The sequence below is a fragment of the Schistocerca nitens genome, chromosome 8 (genome assembly GCF_023898315.1).
Source record: "Schistocerca nitens isolate TAMUIC-IGC-003100 chromosome 8, iqSchNite1.1, whole genome shotgun sequence".
In the NCBI taxonomy this organism is placed as follows: domain Eukaryota; kingdom Metazoa; phylum Arthropoda; class Insecta; order Orthoptera; family Acrididae; genus Schistocerca; species Schistocerca nitens.
In genome coordinates, this window is record NC_064621.1 from 200,000,992 (window position 1) to 200,021,286 (window position 20,295).

General features: G+C 39.2%; 1 protein-coding gene across 2 annotated transcripts in view; it reads right to left on the minus strand.

Annotated features, from left to right (window-relative positions):
• LOC126198621 (N-acetylglucosamine-6-phosphate deacetylase) overlaps positions 1–20,295 on the minus strand; it is a 121,656-nt gene that overhangs the window by 26,467 nt on the left and 74,894 nt on the right. For both annotated transcript variants that reach the window (XM_049935076.1, XM_049935075.1), the window contains 2 exons: positions 20,165–20,294; positions 19,994–20,082 (listed from right to left, as the gene is read on the minus strand). In XM_049935076.1, the coding sequence (XP_049791033.1) occupies positions 19,994–20,082; positions 20,165–20,294 (219 nt within the window). The remainder of the gene's footprint in view (positions 1–19,993; positions 20,083–20,164; position 20,295) is intronic.

Below are 20,295 nucleotides of genomic sequence, written 5' to 3' on the forward strand. Positions count from 1 at the left end.
GAACTTACAATACAAGAAAGAGCAGATACAAAATAAAATAATGCTTCAGGTATCAAGCTCTTGAAGTATTACTGTCACTGGGAAAAGTGGTGTGGAACAATATGTTTTTGCTTTCTCTTCCGCTTCCCCCCAGCAATTCTTTGTCTTTGTTCCACAATCTCCCTTTTTTGTAATACATGGCGATTTACTTGGGAATGCTAATCATAAGCAAAGACAGGATGAAGGTATAGTTTAGCAAGCAGGAACACTCAGTGAAACAATATTTATTCGCCACAATAAGCAGTTTACACAGATAGTCATGGAGGAAATCCCAAATGATATATCTAAAAAACTGTTATCACCTTTTTATAGGTTCAGAGTACGTTTTTGTCACCCCAACTGCATGCAGAAATGATATTTGCATACAATTTAATCATTATAACTCAAAAAGTAATTACTGTATGAGGACCAAACTTGGTAGCATTATTGTCAAGGACATGGGGAAGAGAAATAATGCACAACCAATTCAACCGAAACATTTTTAATGTGGTGCTACGGTACATCATACCATTACATACCAGTACAATTACTGCTACAAAAGGGCCTCAATATGGCACCCATTAGGTCCAGAAGAGTTCGAAAGCGCAGAATTGCATCCTGCACAGCAGAACAAAGCATGTCCATAGGTATGCTGGCTACCTATCTTGATATGCTGAGCTTCAGATCAGCACATGTGTGAATGTTCCCCTGGTAAAGCCTGTCCTTCAGGTAGTCCCACAACCAAAAATGGGTGTGAGATCAGGTGATCTTGCCGGACAAACATTTGGAAACAATCAGTTGCTAATTCGATTGTCTCCAAATGTATTTCGGAGAAGGAGGTGAACTTTGCAAGCAATTTGTGTGGGGTCCATCTTGCATGAAAACTGTTGATGTTCGATGTATGTCTCTTGTGTAGGGTGGGTATGACATGCTGGCGAAGCATACAGCAATAACACTGGCCAGTCACACTGCCCATCTTTGGTCTTTGAGTGCCAACATATTCAAGATAGACTGGGCCAATGATGAACGTAGCCGTGAAGTCGCACCATACAATGACACGTTCACGATACAGAGGAACTTCATTCGCAGTGACTGAAGGTGAAGCTCAGCAATTCTGTGTGTTCACCTCACCCTTCAGAGAAAGATGAGCTTCGTCTGTCCACAGGATGCTCCATGGACAGTCCTCGTCAACATCAATCCTTGCAACACCTACCGTACAGTGGACATGGGATGTCCAACTCTTGTGACAACACAGCATGCTCACTGCCTGACGAACAGGAATTGTGTGCAGCATCGTCTGCCATAGCAACAGCGATTTCATCGACCCAGCTGTTGCTTCAAAGTTTTTTACCCATAACCTGACTGCATGTGCTGATGGTATAGCATCATTCCTTCTAAGGTTGAAGTGACAATGGTATTCCTATCTAGCAGCAGCAACACTGTCACTGTTTTTTAAAGGCCTTCACAGCCACAGCTCATTCGGGGGCGCTCCAGCGTTCGATCACAGCAAATGGCTTCCATTCCCAAAATATATTACACACATTCAGTATTGTCAATAATACCATTCTGTTTTTAGAGACTAATTAAGACAATCTGTTTTCCTTCCACAGCATGTACTTGTTGAAAAATGGGTATTTCAGTACATTCTTCTTGCATATTTGGCACTTCACTGTGTAAAGGGGATAAGTCAAGGTTTGATTAAAGAATATTTTGGAAATATGTTTGATATGTCAGGCTTCAAACAAGTACAGTTAAGCTTCTTGAACACTAAACTAAGTCTGGAAAAAAATATTGTAAATATTAATTAATTACTGGAAGAGAAAATACATTTTCTTTCATTATCTCAAAAGTTACATTTTTTGTCTTACCTCCTTTTTGCAATGACCAGTTTAAATATTGTGTCACTTTTTGAGTATGTATATTCTTGGGATTTCAAGAATTAAGTTCATCACAGAACCAATCTGGACTGCCAAAAATAAGAATCTAACAAACATTGAAAGAAACAGGACATGGCATGTTTCTGTTTGCATGACAATTTCTTAGGCACTACCATATTCTTATAAAGTTAGTTAATAGCACACTTGTCTGACAGAATTCTTACTGTACCACACTATGAGGACAGAACCAGAGGACTTGAGTTACCATAGATTGCTTCTCGCCACACAGAGGAGGCACTGAACCACAGGCAGGTACAGGCATATTACAAGTGTGCTTCTCTGCCACTCAGTGCCTCCCCTATGTTGTGAGTAGCAGTCTGTCTAAATGCATATTGTTATTTTTTCAGCCCAAATTTTTTACTGTAAATATAATTAAGATAAATTGCTACTACACACACACACACACACACACACACACACACACACACACACACACACACAGAGAGAGAGAGAGAGAGAGAGAGAGAGAGAGAGAGAGAGAGAGAGAAACTTCGCCTCCGGACACCACAGTGTAACTGAGCTGAATAGTGATCTGTGTGGAAGAGACGTAGAGTGGGATGGGGTGGAAAGGCAATGGGATAGCAGGCCAAGAGTGGGGGAAGATCCTGTAGTGCTGCCTGTCTAAGTGTGCTGGGACGGGATTGTGGAGACAGGATAGTGGGCTGCTTGGTGCAGCATCAGTAACCTGTGCGCAGAGGGGGAACACCAAAGGCTAAAGGACGGTTCGGACTATGCGGGTGCAATGGGAAGATATAACCACGTGTGAGGTTGGAGTGGGGCAAGTAAAGGGATAGAAGCAGATGGGGGAGAGGGACTAATCAAGGGTGAGGCCAGGGGCCTTACAGATATGAAGGATATGCTGCAGGAAGTGTACCAGACTGTATATTTCAGAAAGGCTGGTGTTGGTAGGAAGAATTCTGGTGGTATGGGCTGTGAAGCAATTGGACAGGTTAAACACATTGGGTGTGCTGCATGCTCAACAACTGAGTGGTTGAGCTGTCTCTCTGCCACATTTTGGCAATGGCTATTCATGTGGAGAGACAGCTTACTAGTGCTCTAATTCACATAGAACCATGCAGTAGTTGCACTTAAGTTGGAAGACTACACTTTGATAGGGTAGGAAATGCTTGTGACAGAACTGGAGAAGGTGGAAGTGGGAGGACATATGGAACCTCTCTCCACATCAAACCAACCAACCATCAACAATACCTCCATTTTGACAGTTTTCATCAGTCCACAGTGTGAAGTCTCTTCTATACAGCCTAACCACCCCCAATTGTACAATATGCAATGATGAGCCATTCCTCTCCAAATTTACCAAGGGTCTCACTTAGGCCTTTATTGCCTGAAAATGTGTTCCCCCTCTTGTCCAGAAACAGATCTCTCATGCCTTATCTCCTCAGTCACCCATCACACCCACCAAATCTCACACACTCAATGACAGGGCACAAATGAGTGCTCCCTTAATGACTAAATACCACCCAGAACAGGAACAACTGAATCTGTTAGGGTACTATTATCTCTCATCATGCCTAGACATGAGACATATCCCCCCTACAACTGGTTCATCCAGTTCCTGAGCATTTAGCTCAACATGGTGTGCTTATCTTCAATGATTGCTTCACAGGCTGTGCCATTACGATTCCTCCTACCAATCTTCACTAGTCCTTGTCCTCCACCTGCCTCTATCCAATTCTCTGCCCCCAATCCAGTCTCATACACACCTTCAATATCCCCAGAACACCTGCATAGTCCATTCACCTTTTCTGCTTTTCTCCTCTCCCTTTCCCTGCCACCACTTGTGACCAAGACATTTGTAAAATTTGTGTAATATATATTGGAAAAAAAATTATCTGTGTTGTTATATTTCATTTCTGTATGAATAGTTACTGATTATGTGGATTCTGTAAAAAAGGAAATAATTATTTTTCATTTTTATGCTTCTGTAATATTATGTATGCCAATTTTTCAAATAATGTCTGTGGTCGGCAAGTGTGGAAACCGAAGCAGACAATGATAATTAAAAATGTAACAAAGATATACATTAGTATATTAAATTGCTTATAAATAGCGGAGGTATGGACATTACTATCCCTGTCTTCTTGTAGCCATGAATGTTGTAGGAGCTTGTGACACTAACGCTTAGTTAGCTTTATTTTGTTCTTTTATTGGGAAAGACGCCATTGGATATTGATGTATAAAAAAAGGTGTGTACTTTGAATTTTATGTTGATTTTGAATACAGAAATTCTTAAAAATGCTTGTAATAATTTGTAGCTAGCTTGCCCACAATTTCATTCCATATTTTTAGCCATTTTCAGTGAATTTATAATTTTCCATGACGCAGTGCTGCGCCACGATTGCGGGAGCCGCTGCCGTGGCAAATTCAAGCTATAATTCAATATAATTCGCCAATGACATTGTAATTCTGCCAGAGACAGCAAAGAACTTGGAAGAGCAGTTGAACGGAATGGACAGTGTCTTGAAAGGACGATATAAGATGAACATCAACCAAAGCAAAATGAGGATAATGGAATTTAGTTGAATTAGATTACGAAATGAGATGCTTAAAGTAGTAAATGCGTTTTGCTATTTGGGGAGCAAAATAACTGATGATGGTCGAAGTAGAGAGGATATAAAATGTAGACTGGCAATGCCGAGGAAAGCGTTTCTGAAGAAGAGAAATTTGTTAACATCGAGCATAAATTTAAGTGTCAGGAAGTCGATTCTGAAAGTATTTGTATGGAGTGTAGTCATGTATGAAAGTGAAACACGGACGATAAGTAGTTTGGACAAGAAGAGTGTAGAAGCTTTCGAAATGTGGTGCTACAGAAGAATGCTGAAGATTAGATGGGTAGATCACATAACTAATGAGGGGTATTGAATCGAACTGGGGAGAAAAGGAGTTTGTGGCACAACTTGACTAGAAGAAGGGATCGGTTGGTAGGACATGTTCTGAGGCATCAAGGGATCGCCAATTTAGTATTAGAGGGCAGCGTGGAGTGGTAAAAATTGTAGAGGGAGACCAAGAGATGAATACACTAAGCAGATTCAGAAGGATGTAGGTTGCGGTAGGTACTGGGAGATGAAGAAGCTTGCACAGGATAGAGTAGCATGGAGAGCTGCATCAAACCACTCTCAGGACTGAAGAGAACAACAACAACAATTGAATGAAAACAGTTTTCCCGCAACTAAGCGGGCAGGTCATGGTACATTAAAATTATTTCTTTCAGCTTCCCGGAGCCCCCGGGGATCTGCTAGTACACTATCAGTGACGTAAATAATTTACTTATGTGATAGCAAAGACTGCTGTGTTGCAATCTGGTAGTATGGCTAATAATATTAAAATCAATTTTCATTTCTACTTTCATGCTCTTGTGTTAGCCGTGGCCATCAATAATGTTGAAATATTAAAAAATTCCATTGCAGCTTTTATGTTTGGCAAACACTGCATACTGTAACTTCTGTGCATATAATAAGAGTAATTTGCAGCGCATTTCTGAGACGAGAGAGAAAGACATGTTTAAGTTCATAATCAGTTACAGTAATGATACAGTGTTCCATTTCTAACAAATCAGATCAGAATTATAAGAACATAACCTTGCAAATTAAAGATCATACATTCACAGCAGGAAATCTTTTAGTGTTGGGCGTATCCTCACATAATAGATCAGAGGGCACAAAGTTAAAATTTTCAACTACAGAAACCAGTAGCGAGAACAGCATTTTAACTTGTGTGTCATAACAATAATCAACATGTAGTTTACTTACAGTGATATGCAACATAAATTGTATATAAAATCGAAGTGCATGGGGAAACGCAACACACTCCAGTCTCATACACACATTCTATCCTCCCACATAATCCTTTCCTCTTCTTTCCCACCCTTGATGGATTCCCCACTTCCACTCCAGCCTCAAATACGCATTCTATCCCCTCAGCACACTTGCATAGTCCTTTCCCTTAACTGCTCTCCTACACCCCCCCCCCCTCTACCACTGTCTCTCTATGCTGCATTATAGTGGCTTCCCCCACCTTTACCCTGCCACCCGTCCCTCTCCGCACCCCATGCCTCTTCTTTGCCCCCTCTACCAGCTCCAAATGAAACCACAGTTCAGCTCTGGCTTCAGAGCTCATAAATGTCAGTGACTGTGTGTGTGCGTGTGTGTGTGTGTGTGTGTGTGTGTGTGTGTGTGTGTGTGTGTGTGTGTCAAAGAATTTACACTGCTAGCTTGCTAGCTTAATACTATACACGAATCTACTTTTAAATGTGCCTGTCTGCCACTCAATGTCTCCTCAATGTGGCAAGTAGCTACTTGTCCTAATTCATGTGGTAAACAAAGTTCTGGCAGAATGTTAATATTTTGGAATAAAGGAGACCACTCTCACTCTCAGAATAGTAGAAGTGTTGGAATATAGACAGAAAACAATGAAAACCTGTCAGTTTTTGGACAAATTCTGTAACAAGCAAGAGGGCATGCACATGACAATGCCCCCCCCCCTCCCCCAACACACACACACACACACACACACACACACACACACCACAGTGGATACATTGTGCCATATGAACAAACAATGCTGGGATTGTAGTTCAGCAGGTGGACTTGGAATAGTATGAAGGATTGTGTTGGATGGAGTAGGTAAAGGAAGAAAGAGGTGGGAAACAGGAGGATGGGTTGGCGAGTCATAGCTGGTGGCTTGCAGGGAGAAAGAAGCTGTGCATAATAGGAATGCAAGAGGGAGAGGCTGCAGATGCACAGCATATGAATGCAGGGGTGCAATACACAGGCACTGTGGCTAGTGAGTTCGTGCAGCACACAATGACAATGATGTGGAGGTATACATTGGGAGGGAGTGACAGGACAAGAGGAAGGGGAGACCATTGAGTAGAGAGTGTGGGTCAATGGGTTAGTGAAGATTGAGGCCAGGAGTGGAGGAGGTGTGGTGAAAAAAACTCCCATCTACATAGTTCAGGAAAGTTGGTGCTGGAGGAAAGAATGAAGATGGCACAAGTTGTGAAGCAGCCAATGAAATCGAGCATGTTGCAGTCAGCAGTGTGTTCTGCAGCTGCGTGGTCAACTCTGTTCTTCACCAGTTTGGCAGTGGCCATTCATTTGGGTGCACAATTGGTTAATGGTCACACCTGCATAAATTGCTTTGTAGAAATTGCAGCAGAGTTGGTATATGACATGGCTGCTTTCACAGGTGGTCCTGCCCCTGATGGGATAGGATTAGAATAGGATGTGCTGAGTGAGTGAATTGGGCAGACTTGTATCTAGGTCTTCAACAGGAATATGAGCCCTGTTGCAAGGGCTGGGAGTGGATGTGATATGGAGATAGACAAGGATTTTGCGTAGGTTGAGAGGGTGGCAAAATACCACTTTAGGAATGACGAGGGAGCACTCCTTCACAGTTGGTCCTTGGGGGTGGTGGGAGGGCTAGGTTTGTGTCACAATATAGTGCGGGAAATCTGTTAGTGGATTAGGTTTCGGAGGTGGGGGTTGGGCCTATCTGTGAATGTCTTTGTGATACCTTCAGCATACTGGGCAAGCAAATTCTCATCAATGCAGATATGCTGTTCAACATGCTAAAGGTCTCACAAAGGCATCCAAAGACAGGAAATACCTGCAAACCTAGTCCACAAACAGATTTCCTGCACCATAACCTCACACACCCCTAACAGAAACAGATCAATTTTAGAGAAGGAATGTTTAAAAATGGAATGAGTTACTGTATTTCCCTGATTATAAGATGAGGTTTTTCCCAAATTTGTCATTCAAAAAACATGGAATCATTTTACATTTGCAGATTAAACTATTGCTGCTGAGGTCAACGTGTTTACAGTGTTTATAATAGAGGGAAACATTCCACGTGGGAAAAAAATATCTAAAAACAAATATGATGTGACTTGCCAAACGAAAGTGCTGGCGGGTCGATAGACACACAAACAAACACAAACACACACAAAATTCAAGCTTTCGCAACCCACGGTTGCTTCATCAGGAAAGAGGGAAGGAGAGGGGAAGACGAAAGGATGTGGGTCCTAAGGGAGAGGGCAAGGAGTCATCCCAATCCCAGGAGCAGAAAGACCTACCCTAGGGGGAAAAAAGGACAGGTATACACTCGCACACGCGCGGACGGATATGTGTGCGTGTGCGCGAGTGTACACCTCCCCCCCTCCAAGGCAAGTCCCCCTACTCCCGGGACTGGGACGACCCCCCCCCCCCCCCCCGCGATGAAGCAACCGGGCTGCGGGGGCCTGGGTTCTGCATGCGTGCCTGCGCCCGTCCGTGCATCCGTCAACACACCAACGCCCTCGCCCGGTAAGTCACATCATCTTTATCTTCATATATAAGGCTTTGATGTGTTGGTGGACGCGCGAGCGCATGTGGAGTTCGGGCTTTCGCGGCCCATGGATACTTCGTCGGGGAGGGAGGGTGCGGGGTCGTCCCGGTCCCGGGAGCGGGGGGGCTTGCCTTGGTGTGTGTGTGTGTGGGGGGGGTGTACACTCGCGCACACGCCCACATATCTGTCCGCACATGTGCGAGTGCGAGTGTATACCTGTCCTTTTTTCCCCCTAGGGTAGGTCTTTCCGCTCCCGGGATTGGGATGACTCCTTGCCCTCTCCCTTAGGATCCACATCCTTTCGTCTTTCCCTCTCCTTCTCTCTTTCCTGATGAAGCAACCGTGGGTTGCGAAAGCTTGAATTTTGTGTGTATGTTTGTGTTTGTTTGCGTGTCTATCGACCTGCCAGCGCTTTCGTTTGGTAAGTCACATCATCTTTGTTTTTAGATATGTTTACAGTGTTTGATAGATTAACACAGGGGTAATCTTACACTTACAGTTCAAGCTTGGGCTATTGAGGTTTCGTTCAAATCTATTTTGAGGACTTCCAAAGGTTAGGGTTTAGTATACAATACTTTCATTCGAATACACTCAAGATTTCCCGATATGCCAAAGCACTCGCTAGTATCAATCTTGCTCGAACAATCACATGACATTTGATTTGCGTTGCTAGTGCAACAGACATGTAATAAATTATGAACCACCTACTATGACAATCCAATTCCCTGTATATAAAATGCAAAAAACTTGCCCTCAAAATCCATTACTTGATTCTGAACCCAAGTAAATATTTTATTTGGTTATGAGAAACAAATGACTCACGAAGTGAGTTGAAAATGAGAAATTTTGTTGCTGTTCACATATTAGAACTCTGGGGATAAATGTTATCAGTTTTTAATCAGCCTTACAACAAGATGGTGACATTCAGATGAAACGAGAAAGAAAATCAATCCAGAATTAAAAGTCTAACAAATGAAGCAAATTACACTATACTGACTGCAGTCATTATCACAAGAATAAAATACAGTGGCAAGACCCATTTTGGAGATAGTACCAACAAACTTCACTAGATAACAGAACAAACGAAAGTTCGAGAATTGGACGGAATCGTGATTATGATCTGTTATTTATGTATTAGTTACTGTTGTTACATATTACCTTCACCCTAAAAGACACTGCCACCTGTGTTTCACTGTTGCTCAACATTACAGAAGGCCTGGAGGTGCAACAGTGACACCAGCTTGGCTGAAAACTATCATGGAGGTGGGGAGGGGAGTGGTGATTGGGCAACAAATATTGTCTGGAAATCAATATTGCATACTTTGGCTTTTTATAAATATTTTTAAACTGCAGTTTGCCTGAATCCATATGTACTTGGAATCAAACTGACTTTCAAACTGGACAAATACTCCATAATAGCATACATTTTTGAAGGAGATGGTAAAAATCTAGATTGGAGCAGTGGCATACTTACATGTTTCCATCAGCACTGTTGTTGACGCTCACTTTCAGGTATGATGGGAACAATAGAGGGTGTGTCAGCTGCTGTTCTACACAGCCAATGAGAGAATGGTGGGCAGAGGATATGTTTTTGTAGCTAAAGACATTGTAATATTCTCACGTCACTACAGAAGCAAGATATACTATGTGTCTGGCAAAAAAGAAATCACAATGTATTCGGAAGAAACAACCAAATATCTGTGACAACGAAGATACAAATTTCACAGCTGCCCTGTCAGGATGAATATTAAAAATAATGGTACCACACACGATAGGCTAAACAAAAATGACAATGAAGAAAAAAATTAATGTAAACAATGTTTGTGTTTGTTTTATTCCTCCTCGAATTATCAGATCATAGACAGTCAATAAATGATAAGTTTAGAGTAGGGTAATGTTGACTTTTTAGGCAAATACCTAACATCAAGAAAAGTTTGTAATTTTCATTAGTCGGAATATGTTCAAAAATAAATTTTGCTCAAGGAGCTTCTTTAAAAAAAAAAAATGGTCGGGTGGTGGGGGGGCCTTGGTCGTCATCTTGTATTCAGAGTCATCTCATACTCAGATAAATATGGTACCTATGGATGACAAGCCCATCTAATCATGAATGACATTTGCAAAACAAACTGAAAACAATGATAAACCTGCAGATATTTGCCAACTGTCTGAACAATCCCTTTGACTACTGCTGAGATCGAGACATTTTTAAAATGCACAACAATTAAGATCAGCTTGAGTGCATTAGCAATGCTCTCAATAGAAAAGAACATAATTCAAAGCTTACTTTAATTTCAGTGAAAACATTTTTATTGATTTAATTTGCTTCAAAGGAAGGCATAGGAAGAGACTTGGCATGCCAATATTGTTGTAGGCAAATTTATTTCACTTGTACTTATATTTTTTAATAAAATGATATATGTTTTGCGTGAACTTGATAATGATTTTCATATGCACACATGAATCTGATGTTGCATGTAAACTCCTGGTTGTAATAGTCGTAGGCCACCTCTGCTTAGCAAACAGTTAAATTATCTGTAGTTACTTCTTTTCATTCCTGAACTGTTTTCTAAGCTGCTTTATATTTCAGAATTAATCTTTCACTCTGCTGCATAGCATGCACAGGTTTTGAAACTTTCTGGTATATCAGAACACCATGTCAGACTGGGACTTTGTGGGAAATATCCTTCCTTCCTTTAGTGCTAGCCACATGAGGTACCATATTTACTCGAATCTACGCCGCACTCGAATCTAAGCCGCACCCGAAAAATGAGACTTGAAATTAAGGAAAAAACTTTTTCCTGAATCTAAGCCGCTCCTGAAATTTGAGACTCGAAATTAAAGGTGAGAGAAAAGTTTTAGACCGCCCCTCCAAATCGAAAAACAGTTGGTCCATTGTAACGTGAAACACAATTGAGGTCGAATGTATGAAGATACAGCTACAGTAGTTTGGTTCGAGTCATAAGCTTAACAGTTAAGCTTTACCAGGTAGCCATTGCTATGTGTCAGGCGCTCCGTCCGTATTTATACGGGTACCCTTCCTTTTTCGCGTGCTTCGTCTGGTTTGAATTGATTGCTTATTTTGCTTTGATCTGGTAAGTGCCGTTCTCTTTGTTATAGGTATTATGTCACTCTAAGCTGAAAATGCATTATTGTACTGTATCATGCATTGTTTGTTACATTCTGATAATGCGTGTTTACGACCTGTCGCCGCTCGCGGCATGGCTTGCTTTTGTGCGCACTACCGCGGCTTACAATTTAAAAAAAAAAGAAAAAAGAGAGGAATTGTCTAATAAGCGAAACAATGGCGCGAGTCTGCTATTTGTTGTTACTTAAACTGCTGCTTTCTTTGATAATGATCAACAAGAACCAAATAATAGACTGCGTATGGTAAATGATGTTCTGAACGAGAGATTAGTGAAAATTTTTCTCCGTTTGAAAATCTTTGCTGATGACTCTTTAGTACATTACATTCTGCACAGAAATTAGGGTGATCTTAGATTTAAAAATCTAGTCAGTTGCCGTGCTTAGTTTCTGACTGTATCACTATTCAGCATAAGAATAATACGAATATAAACATGACACGATATGTATATTCTTCCGCGTTCGCTGTTCTAGTTTCGTAGTTTATTAGGCAGACAGGATTTAAATGAAATAGCAGCAAACACGAAAGAATACATGGCATAATGTTTACATTCTTCTACCTTTTAATTTATTTACCGACGCAGAGGTTTTGGCACCAGTATTTATCTTTGTGCCTGCAAAGCATACCTGTGTAGCGCGACATACATTTGACGGCAGAAGTTAGTTGTGGGGACACCTACCAACATTTTTCAGAACTTCCGCTTACTTTGCACTCGATTCTAAGCCGCAGGCGGTTTTTTGGATTACAAAAACCGGAAAAAAAGTGCGGCTTAGATTCGAGTAAATACGGTATGCAGGAGAACTGTGAAATTATAAGGCAGGACAGAGTTACTAGAGGAAGTGAAGCTGTGAGGACAAGTCCTGAGCCATGCTTGGATATCTCAATCAGTAAGGGCATAACCAGCGGCGAAAGGCAAAGTTGTGGATTCAGGCACTCCTCCGGTGTGTAGTTTTGTCTTACTGGACTGAGAAATATGGTAGCTGACTTACTTCATTACAGAAATGATCTGTTCTCTACAGACCTTTTTTACATCTATGTTTCCATGTCTCTGGTGACTGTTAGTGCAGGATATGTGATAACATATTTGGAGTAGAAAGATTACACGATTCAAGTAAGGTGTGTACAAGTCAGATACACTTCTGTTTTGTCACAGCATGTTTAAATGATAACTTCTTGTAATCCCTATCCATAGTGTATAAATTCTTTAAAAAATGCCATTTTCTGTTTTGGCTATAATTTTTTTATTGTGCTATTGCAGCTTTGGCCTATGTAAAATTACCAAGCAATTATAAACATGTAATACAAAGAACCATGAGAAAGGAATAGGAGAACAACAGTATGTACAAGAAAATTTGCAGTTCACTAAAATCACATGCTTACAAAATTTGATGCGATGTTATAGGAAACAAAAAAGGGATTAAAAGTAAGAATGCTACTGTAGAGGTGTCCCTCCTTGACAGTGGGTGAATAAGTTATAGGAACAATATGTCAGATATTGTGCCACAGATATAAACAGCATATGAGCACAGAGTGCCATTGCAGTGAGAATACTTAAAATAGAGTCAATAGTTATCACTAACAAAGGGGGAGGGGGGGGGGGGGGCAGGAGGGGAGTGTATACACATGAAACTAACATTAGTTTATCAATATAAAAAATACATGGGTAAATTTACATAGTTTAAAACTAAAGAGGGACTGCTACTAAACCATTGTAAATTCTACTACTACTACTACTACAAATTTATTCAAAGAAAGTTATATTTTACAGTTTGTGCTTTATGCATTAGTTAATAGCACTTATTAGATCTCCAATGGTATGTTACATACCAAATCATGTACAAAATATCCTGTTTTATACCCTACTGCAATTGTAAATTTTATGGTGTTTAGTAATTTATGGTTAATTAACATATGGTCAGCCTTTAGTGCATAATATGAGATTAAAAATGAAGAACTTTCATATAAAATTAGGCTGGCAAGCAGAATGTACAGAACATATTCATCAAAATGCTAAAGAAAACAACTGAAGAACTTATGATGATCCAACTTAATGGAGATTTCAATAAAACTAAAACTGTATTGGTCAAGGAGTATAAAACATCGGGCTGAAATAGGTTTGTCTCTGTGTGTGTGTGTGTGTGTGTGTGTGTGTGTGTGTGTGTGTGTGTAAAGGACAGGGGAAGCGGGTTGTTGGAACAAAGGTGAGTGGCCTTAAAACAACGAAAGTGCATATTTCAACATTGTGCTTATGTGTCACTACTAACAGAAGTGTTCATCATGATTAGGTTATATATAAGTTACACTAGAACAAGGATTTACATTAGCAGACGGTATCCGTTTTTCAAAAGGAAACTTAGAACTGCTCAGAGAGCTATGGAAAGGTCAATGTTAGGTCTCACTAAGAAAGATCGACAGAAAAGTGAAGACATTCGAGCAATAACAGGAGTAAAAGATATTATAGAATGGGTTAAGACTCTAAAATGGCAGTGGGCAGGACATATTGCACAAATGAAAGATGAACCAAATCAGTTTTAGAGTGGAATCCCAGAGGAAAACGAAGACCAGCAGCGAGACTACCTGTTCGCTGGGATAAGGAACTCAGGAAGGTTGTGGGCTTCAACTGGCAGAAGACAGCAGAGGACAGAGATGCATGGAAACATCTCTTAAAAATGTATTTAATAACTTAAAGAGGCTACATCTTGTATAGATTGAATTAGCTGAATAATAAATAAATAAATTCAGTAAAGGCAGTTGTAAGAGTAAGAAACAAATATCAAAAACTTTGTTTAGTGGCCCATCAGGGGCAGTAGCAGGGGGGCCACAGCCCCCACCCCAATGGAGTATCATATTACACTAGATAAAATGGCTTCAACAGATTCAATCCTTTTTTTTATAATTATGTAGCAATATAGGTTGCAATATATTTCAAACATATTTTAACAAAAGAATAAGAGCAGCAAATATCTTACTATTTAAACCAATAAATAACATTAAACTTAAAATGGGCATCTTATTATTTATTAATATACAGTGGATGTATATTAACATACGAGTACCACTTACAATAATCAAGAAAGCTTAATCTGCCAGGTATGCCTACCAACACTTAAATTGCTGACTCCAGACAAAAACTTTGAAATCGCTGGACATCTGGGTCAAATTGTATTATTTTCCTGGGTGCACACATTCTGTAGACATGTTTTTACCTTGAACTCCAGAACAGTTACCAAAAACTACTTAAAGCAACACCAAATTTTACCAGTTTGTCGGTGGAGGACCGCAACTTTCCTTTTGTTAAGCGACATTCCATTCCCCCAACCCCACCATCATTAGACACCCCCTTGACCAACTTCTAGAATCGCCCCTGTGGCCCATTCTACCTGACCGTGGGACCCCGCTCACTGATCTTTATGTGAAATGTGTTGCAATGGAATGTTTTAACTGCCTCATTTCTCAGGTTCTATTGGTTGTTCGCAGGTTCTGTTGGTTGTTGATGACCTACCTTAAACCTAATCAATTTTAGGAACATGCCATCATAGTCAGAGCACAAAGATTAAACAACATTTAAAACTCACAATTTCTTTGTAAATACTTGAGGTAACATTATCCAGACACGCAATCTGCCTGGTAAGTTTATTGTTAAGGCAAAAGAAAGGTTTGAATTTAGAGGATCCAACAGATGACTAGTTTTTGAAACTTTTTACCATCACATCAGTATTGATACTGTCAAAAATTAAAATTTTATGTCTCTTATATCTAAGTAAATATAATTTACAGATTAAGCATATGTTTCACATAAACTGTTACAACAGTTTAGGGGCACAGTACATTGACAATAATGCCTATGGCATTAAACTTACGGTTAATATCACTTAAATAGTATGGACACACTACAATTGTGTGTGTTTGATCTGAATAACCCATTAAAAGTTTAAAGCCAACTGAAGTGTGTTCATGTTTCTTAAATCAGACCTCATTAGGTGTATCACACTGTAGCACCTATAAAAGTAGTTCAAGTCCCAGAAGTTTATTTCGCACAGGGAAGATAAGAATCAGTAACTAACTCATTGGCTAGATTTCCAATGAAAGTAGACTGCTTAGCCAACATCTTTACAATTTTGCCTAAAAGAGAAGCATAAATTTAAGACTATAGATAGTTTTCTAGGACTTTGACTTATGACATCTCACTTTTGCAATTGAATTAAGTAAGATTACTTTCCTAAAGTAATTAAATGGTGACAATGTCTAGTGTGATGGTCCCTTTAGAAATACTTGCAATTACGAGCAACACAATACTGGAATGGGCACAGAGCTCTTTCCATTTAATATCAGTTTTAAATAACATCAAACCACATTGATTTGGTGTACTCACTATAATGGTATTTGAATGTGTAAGGCTTGCTCATTTCTCCTGAGGCCAGTAGATGCACCAGATACTTAAATTTTGCTCACATCATTTGATCCCACAATTATTACAACAAAATCTTCAGTGACACACACACACACACACACACACACACACACACACACACACACACACACATTCCAGGATCCATAAATTCATCTACTTCCAACTTTGTTAAGTCGTACAACACTGGATGTAATACACTTGCAAGATCACAACCATACCTGTTTGGGAGCATAACTTATCTTTTAGTACAGACTTTGAAATAGGATTCCTTTCTTTCTTCCTCCCCCCCCCCCTCCCCCTGCCCCTTCATCCTCCCCCTCCCCCTCCCTCACTGAATTTTTTGCATTTTATCTGTTAAGAAGACTTTTCCAATATCAATTAACACTATTGATTCAACATTTTTCAATTTAGTGTTACCATTGTCTTTTAGCTTTAGCTTCTAGGTGCAAATCTTTCTCCTTGGAATAGTTTCCCATCATCTATCAACATTGCAAGTTTGCTTCAGCATTGTTATCACAAATAGTACTGTTATAACAGATATTGTAATGATATTAAATGCGTTTGGTAGCTTGAGTCAAAGAGACATTGCCATTTCTGCTTTGTCTTTGCTCTGTTAAGATTGCTGTTGGTGGACGGCATACATAGCCACACAGCCACAATGCACAGGGCTGCTTAAGCCATACAAGGAACTGCTGACTGCGTCACTCAGTTTGCTATAGTCAGGGCAACATATTCAAGAACAAATGCCCCATGTACATCTGAAGTTCCCGGAAATCTGGCCCCCGAACATTATGTGAATGAGGAAACAGCAGTAACGAGACCAGGACTGACAAACTTAGTGATTTTGGCTAAACTTGTATGGAAGTTGTCACTATGAAAAGCCACAAATGAAATGGAAAGAAACTTTCAGCCATTCAGAAGCAGTATTGTTAAAAATTGCTAAATATGGTGGACATTCGTGAAAAGAAAGGAAACCAGTGATATGGCAGGTGGCCCATGAAAAGAGTGGACATTCAGTTTGGAGTAGCAGAAGAAGAAATGTTTGGTACAAGCTGCAGCAGGCGAGCGAAATGTTCGGATGGGAAGTGGCATGATGCAACTCCTTGACGTTCATCAACACCGATTGCAGCTGAAAGAGAGCAAGATGGAATCTTCCATCTGTTCTTATTGCAAATCAACTAATAATTAATTTTTTTTATTTGATTTGTTTTTCAGTTTCCATACACTTTCTAAGTAGTATACTTGTGTAAGGCACTCAAATATTTCAAAATCTTAACCAAACTTCTTCCCACTTAAATTCATTACTCAAAGCATTATTTTTAACATACTGATTCCAATGATAAATCTAATTTGCTGGAAAATCTATTAATCAAAAGATATGACGAATTAAACCTTTTACCACAGTTCGACTTGGCAATTTCCATGTGAGACGGTACATATTTATGGACAGTAATACAGCTAATTAGAAAAATGCATTACAACTTTTCAGAAACTTATTTCAATTTAACTTTTCAGTGACTTATTTCAATTTCTGTGAAACTAATTAACTTATGATATAATTAACATTATATTTCCAGGATAGCTATGTTATGTACTGTCGATTTTGCTTCTGTGCTTGTCAGATTCTGACCTTTACCACTATACTTTTGTTGACCTAATTTTTATGCACAAGATGACATACTTCACTAATTGATTATGTCATAAATTAAGATTTTTGCACGATTTTCTGTAATTTTCAATATGGCACTTGTACTCATAAATAGAGTATTCCTAACACAGATGCATAAAATGATTTTGTAAATTTTCTAATTTCCTACTCACCATACATTTCATAAACAAAATTACTGATAATACTCAACAGTCCATTCTGAGTGGTAAAAATCTAACTAGTCATTTTTCAAATGAGTATGTAGTATCCACAATTGCAAATTTTTATACACAAGTCTTTAATATGTCGAACACAACTGAAAATTTTCAGTCTGAGCTCAGATATAGCAATGGTAACACCTGCGTGCAAAAAAGTCCACAGTCAGGAAGTAAAAATGTAACATCTGTGCAAAAATATACTGAGTGAGTCCCAGCCGAGTGAGTCAATGAGCAAAACCTATTTTGAAAGGATCTGGATACCTGCTAGTACTCACCCAAAAGCTATGCGAGACCCCAAGAAACCACATTTATGTTCTATCTCTACAATGTGGATGATTTATCATGTTGACACTCATACAACTATTCAGTATTCACGAAGTTAAATGTTATCATTTCTATGAAAAACATAGAATTGTGTATATATGAGCAGCAAATGTGTTTGGAATAATGGATGTACTTTCATGAAGCCTTTTGAACAGATGAATGTGTTTTACTTCAGACTGCTAATGTGATTTGTACATGATGTTCAGTCAACTTGGGGACTGAATCAAAACTTGAATGTATGCACGGTTTAAATGATTTACAACCACTGTGTTCTGCAAATATTGTGTTCAGACAGCGATTGTATTTGTCACTGTGATACTGAGTCGTAGGAAAGTGCGGGTGTCTTATTGCAAAGAAACATTTGATGATTGTAATAAAAGTTAAAAAAGCCATGTTACTTGGAAATCTGGGTAGTGCATCTCACTGGCACCATTTTTAGAAATCAATTTATAGCTATTCTACAAGACTTTGATCACTGAGACTCCGAGGGCATAATTGAACAAAGCATCAGGCACTTTCTCAAATGGTGCTGCCATGTGAGGACATCTACCTGCAACTACTTCTCACGTGTAAGGGCAGTGATACATGGTAAAATTTATAAACTTGTGGACAGTGAAGTTAATATCAAAAGTTACATTCGAATGTGTGACCTGAAGGTCACAATAGCAGCAAACATCTTGTATGAGACAAATTACACAAAACTGTGTCGAGGTAGAGAATACAACAGTGCACAAAACATTAATGATATTAGATTAATTGCGATGTCACAGCAACAAATAGTAAATGGATGCTGCCATAATGAATTCACATTTGCCAATCAATGAGAAGCTGAGGGTACCAATGCCTCCTTCAATGATAAAACAGCCAATCAGCAGAGCCCAGCAGTAAACAACATGGTGAGCTGACACAACAATTATGTGGAGGAGCAGTATGCAGACAGCAGTAACAAATGGCAGCAGCAACCAGTGCGGCAACAGTTTAAGGTAAAGTGTTATTGTTTACTAAGTATGATCAACTGTTTGCCTATATGAATGACAATGAAAGAAAACACAGTGTTAATGTGTTAAACATTAAAAGTGAACCTTTTGAAAACAGTATGTTTGAGAACAGACATCAAGAACTACATTTTGGAAGGGAACAAAAGTAGTAATTAAAAGTGAACTTTATGATGATAGTGGGTGAAATTACAAGAAATATCTTCTGTAGTGAATGGGCTGACAGTGAGGTGAGTGATGAAAGATCTAGGGCATCATTTCTAAACATTCAAGTGTTAATCAGGGTGAATGTGTCAAAGATTCACAGAAATGTTCACTGAAATGAGGAAAAACATGTGTAGTAAAAGAGCCATCAGTAGTTTTGTGGTAGAAATGAATAAGAATGGTAGTGACATCAAAAGAAATTTAAAAATGATATTCATAGTCTGTGTTTAAAACTAGAGTTTGTGTAATTAATGTTACATTACAAATTTACACAGAAAGAGACTCAGTGAAAACCAGTTTTGAAAATAAGTTACATAAAGTAACTGAAGAAGTGGATGCACAAATAAAAACTGTCAGCAAAGTATGTAAAGCTAAAAGAGAGAAAATTGTACAATGTTGTGAAAAGAGGGTGGGAGCTGTTTTTAATTCCTGTTAGGAAACTCGTGGAGGATTAAAGAAATTACGTGCTGAAACTAGATATGGATTCAAAGCTCAAACTAAACAAACTACAGTAGAGTTAAACAATAAAATTCAAACTGTGTGAAATGAAGCAGTTTTGATTAAATGAAGCACTGATTTTAAAAATTCTAACTTCATTGCTCACTGTTGTGTCCCTTCTGTCTTACTTTGTACATTCTTTGCTTTCTGTGTACATAAGTTTTCATGTTACCTACACCTTACGCAAAAAAAAGGCATAGAACACAGTTGCATTCAGACATAATTCATCTTGTGCAGAACTGTAACTTACTGGCAGCATAGCATTGAATAAGTGAGTGATAAATGAAGCCCCATGTTTCACAGCAGCTTCTCCTTCACCAAGACTTGCCATAGAATGTCCTGCAGGGAAAAAAAAACTGTAAGGTAATATCTAAGTTGGCAACTGAAATGAATGACAAAGACAAATGTGCAGTATACATACCTAAAGAAACCGTAATCCCTCTTTCCACAAATTTCTCGATAACTTCAGGAGCTTTTTCTAGCTCTGGAGCTACAGTAACAATTCTCACATTGTCCAAAGATCCATAAGTTTCCAGAACTGAATCAAATCCC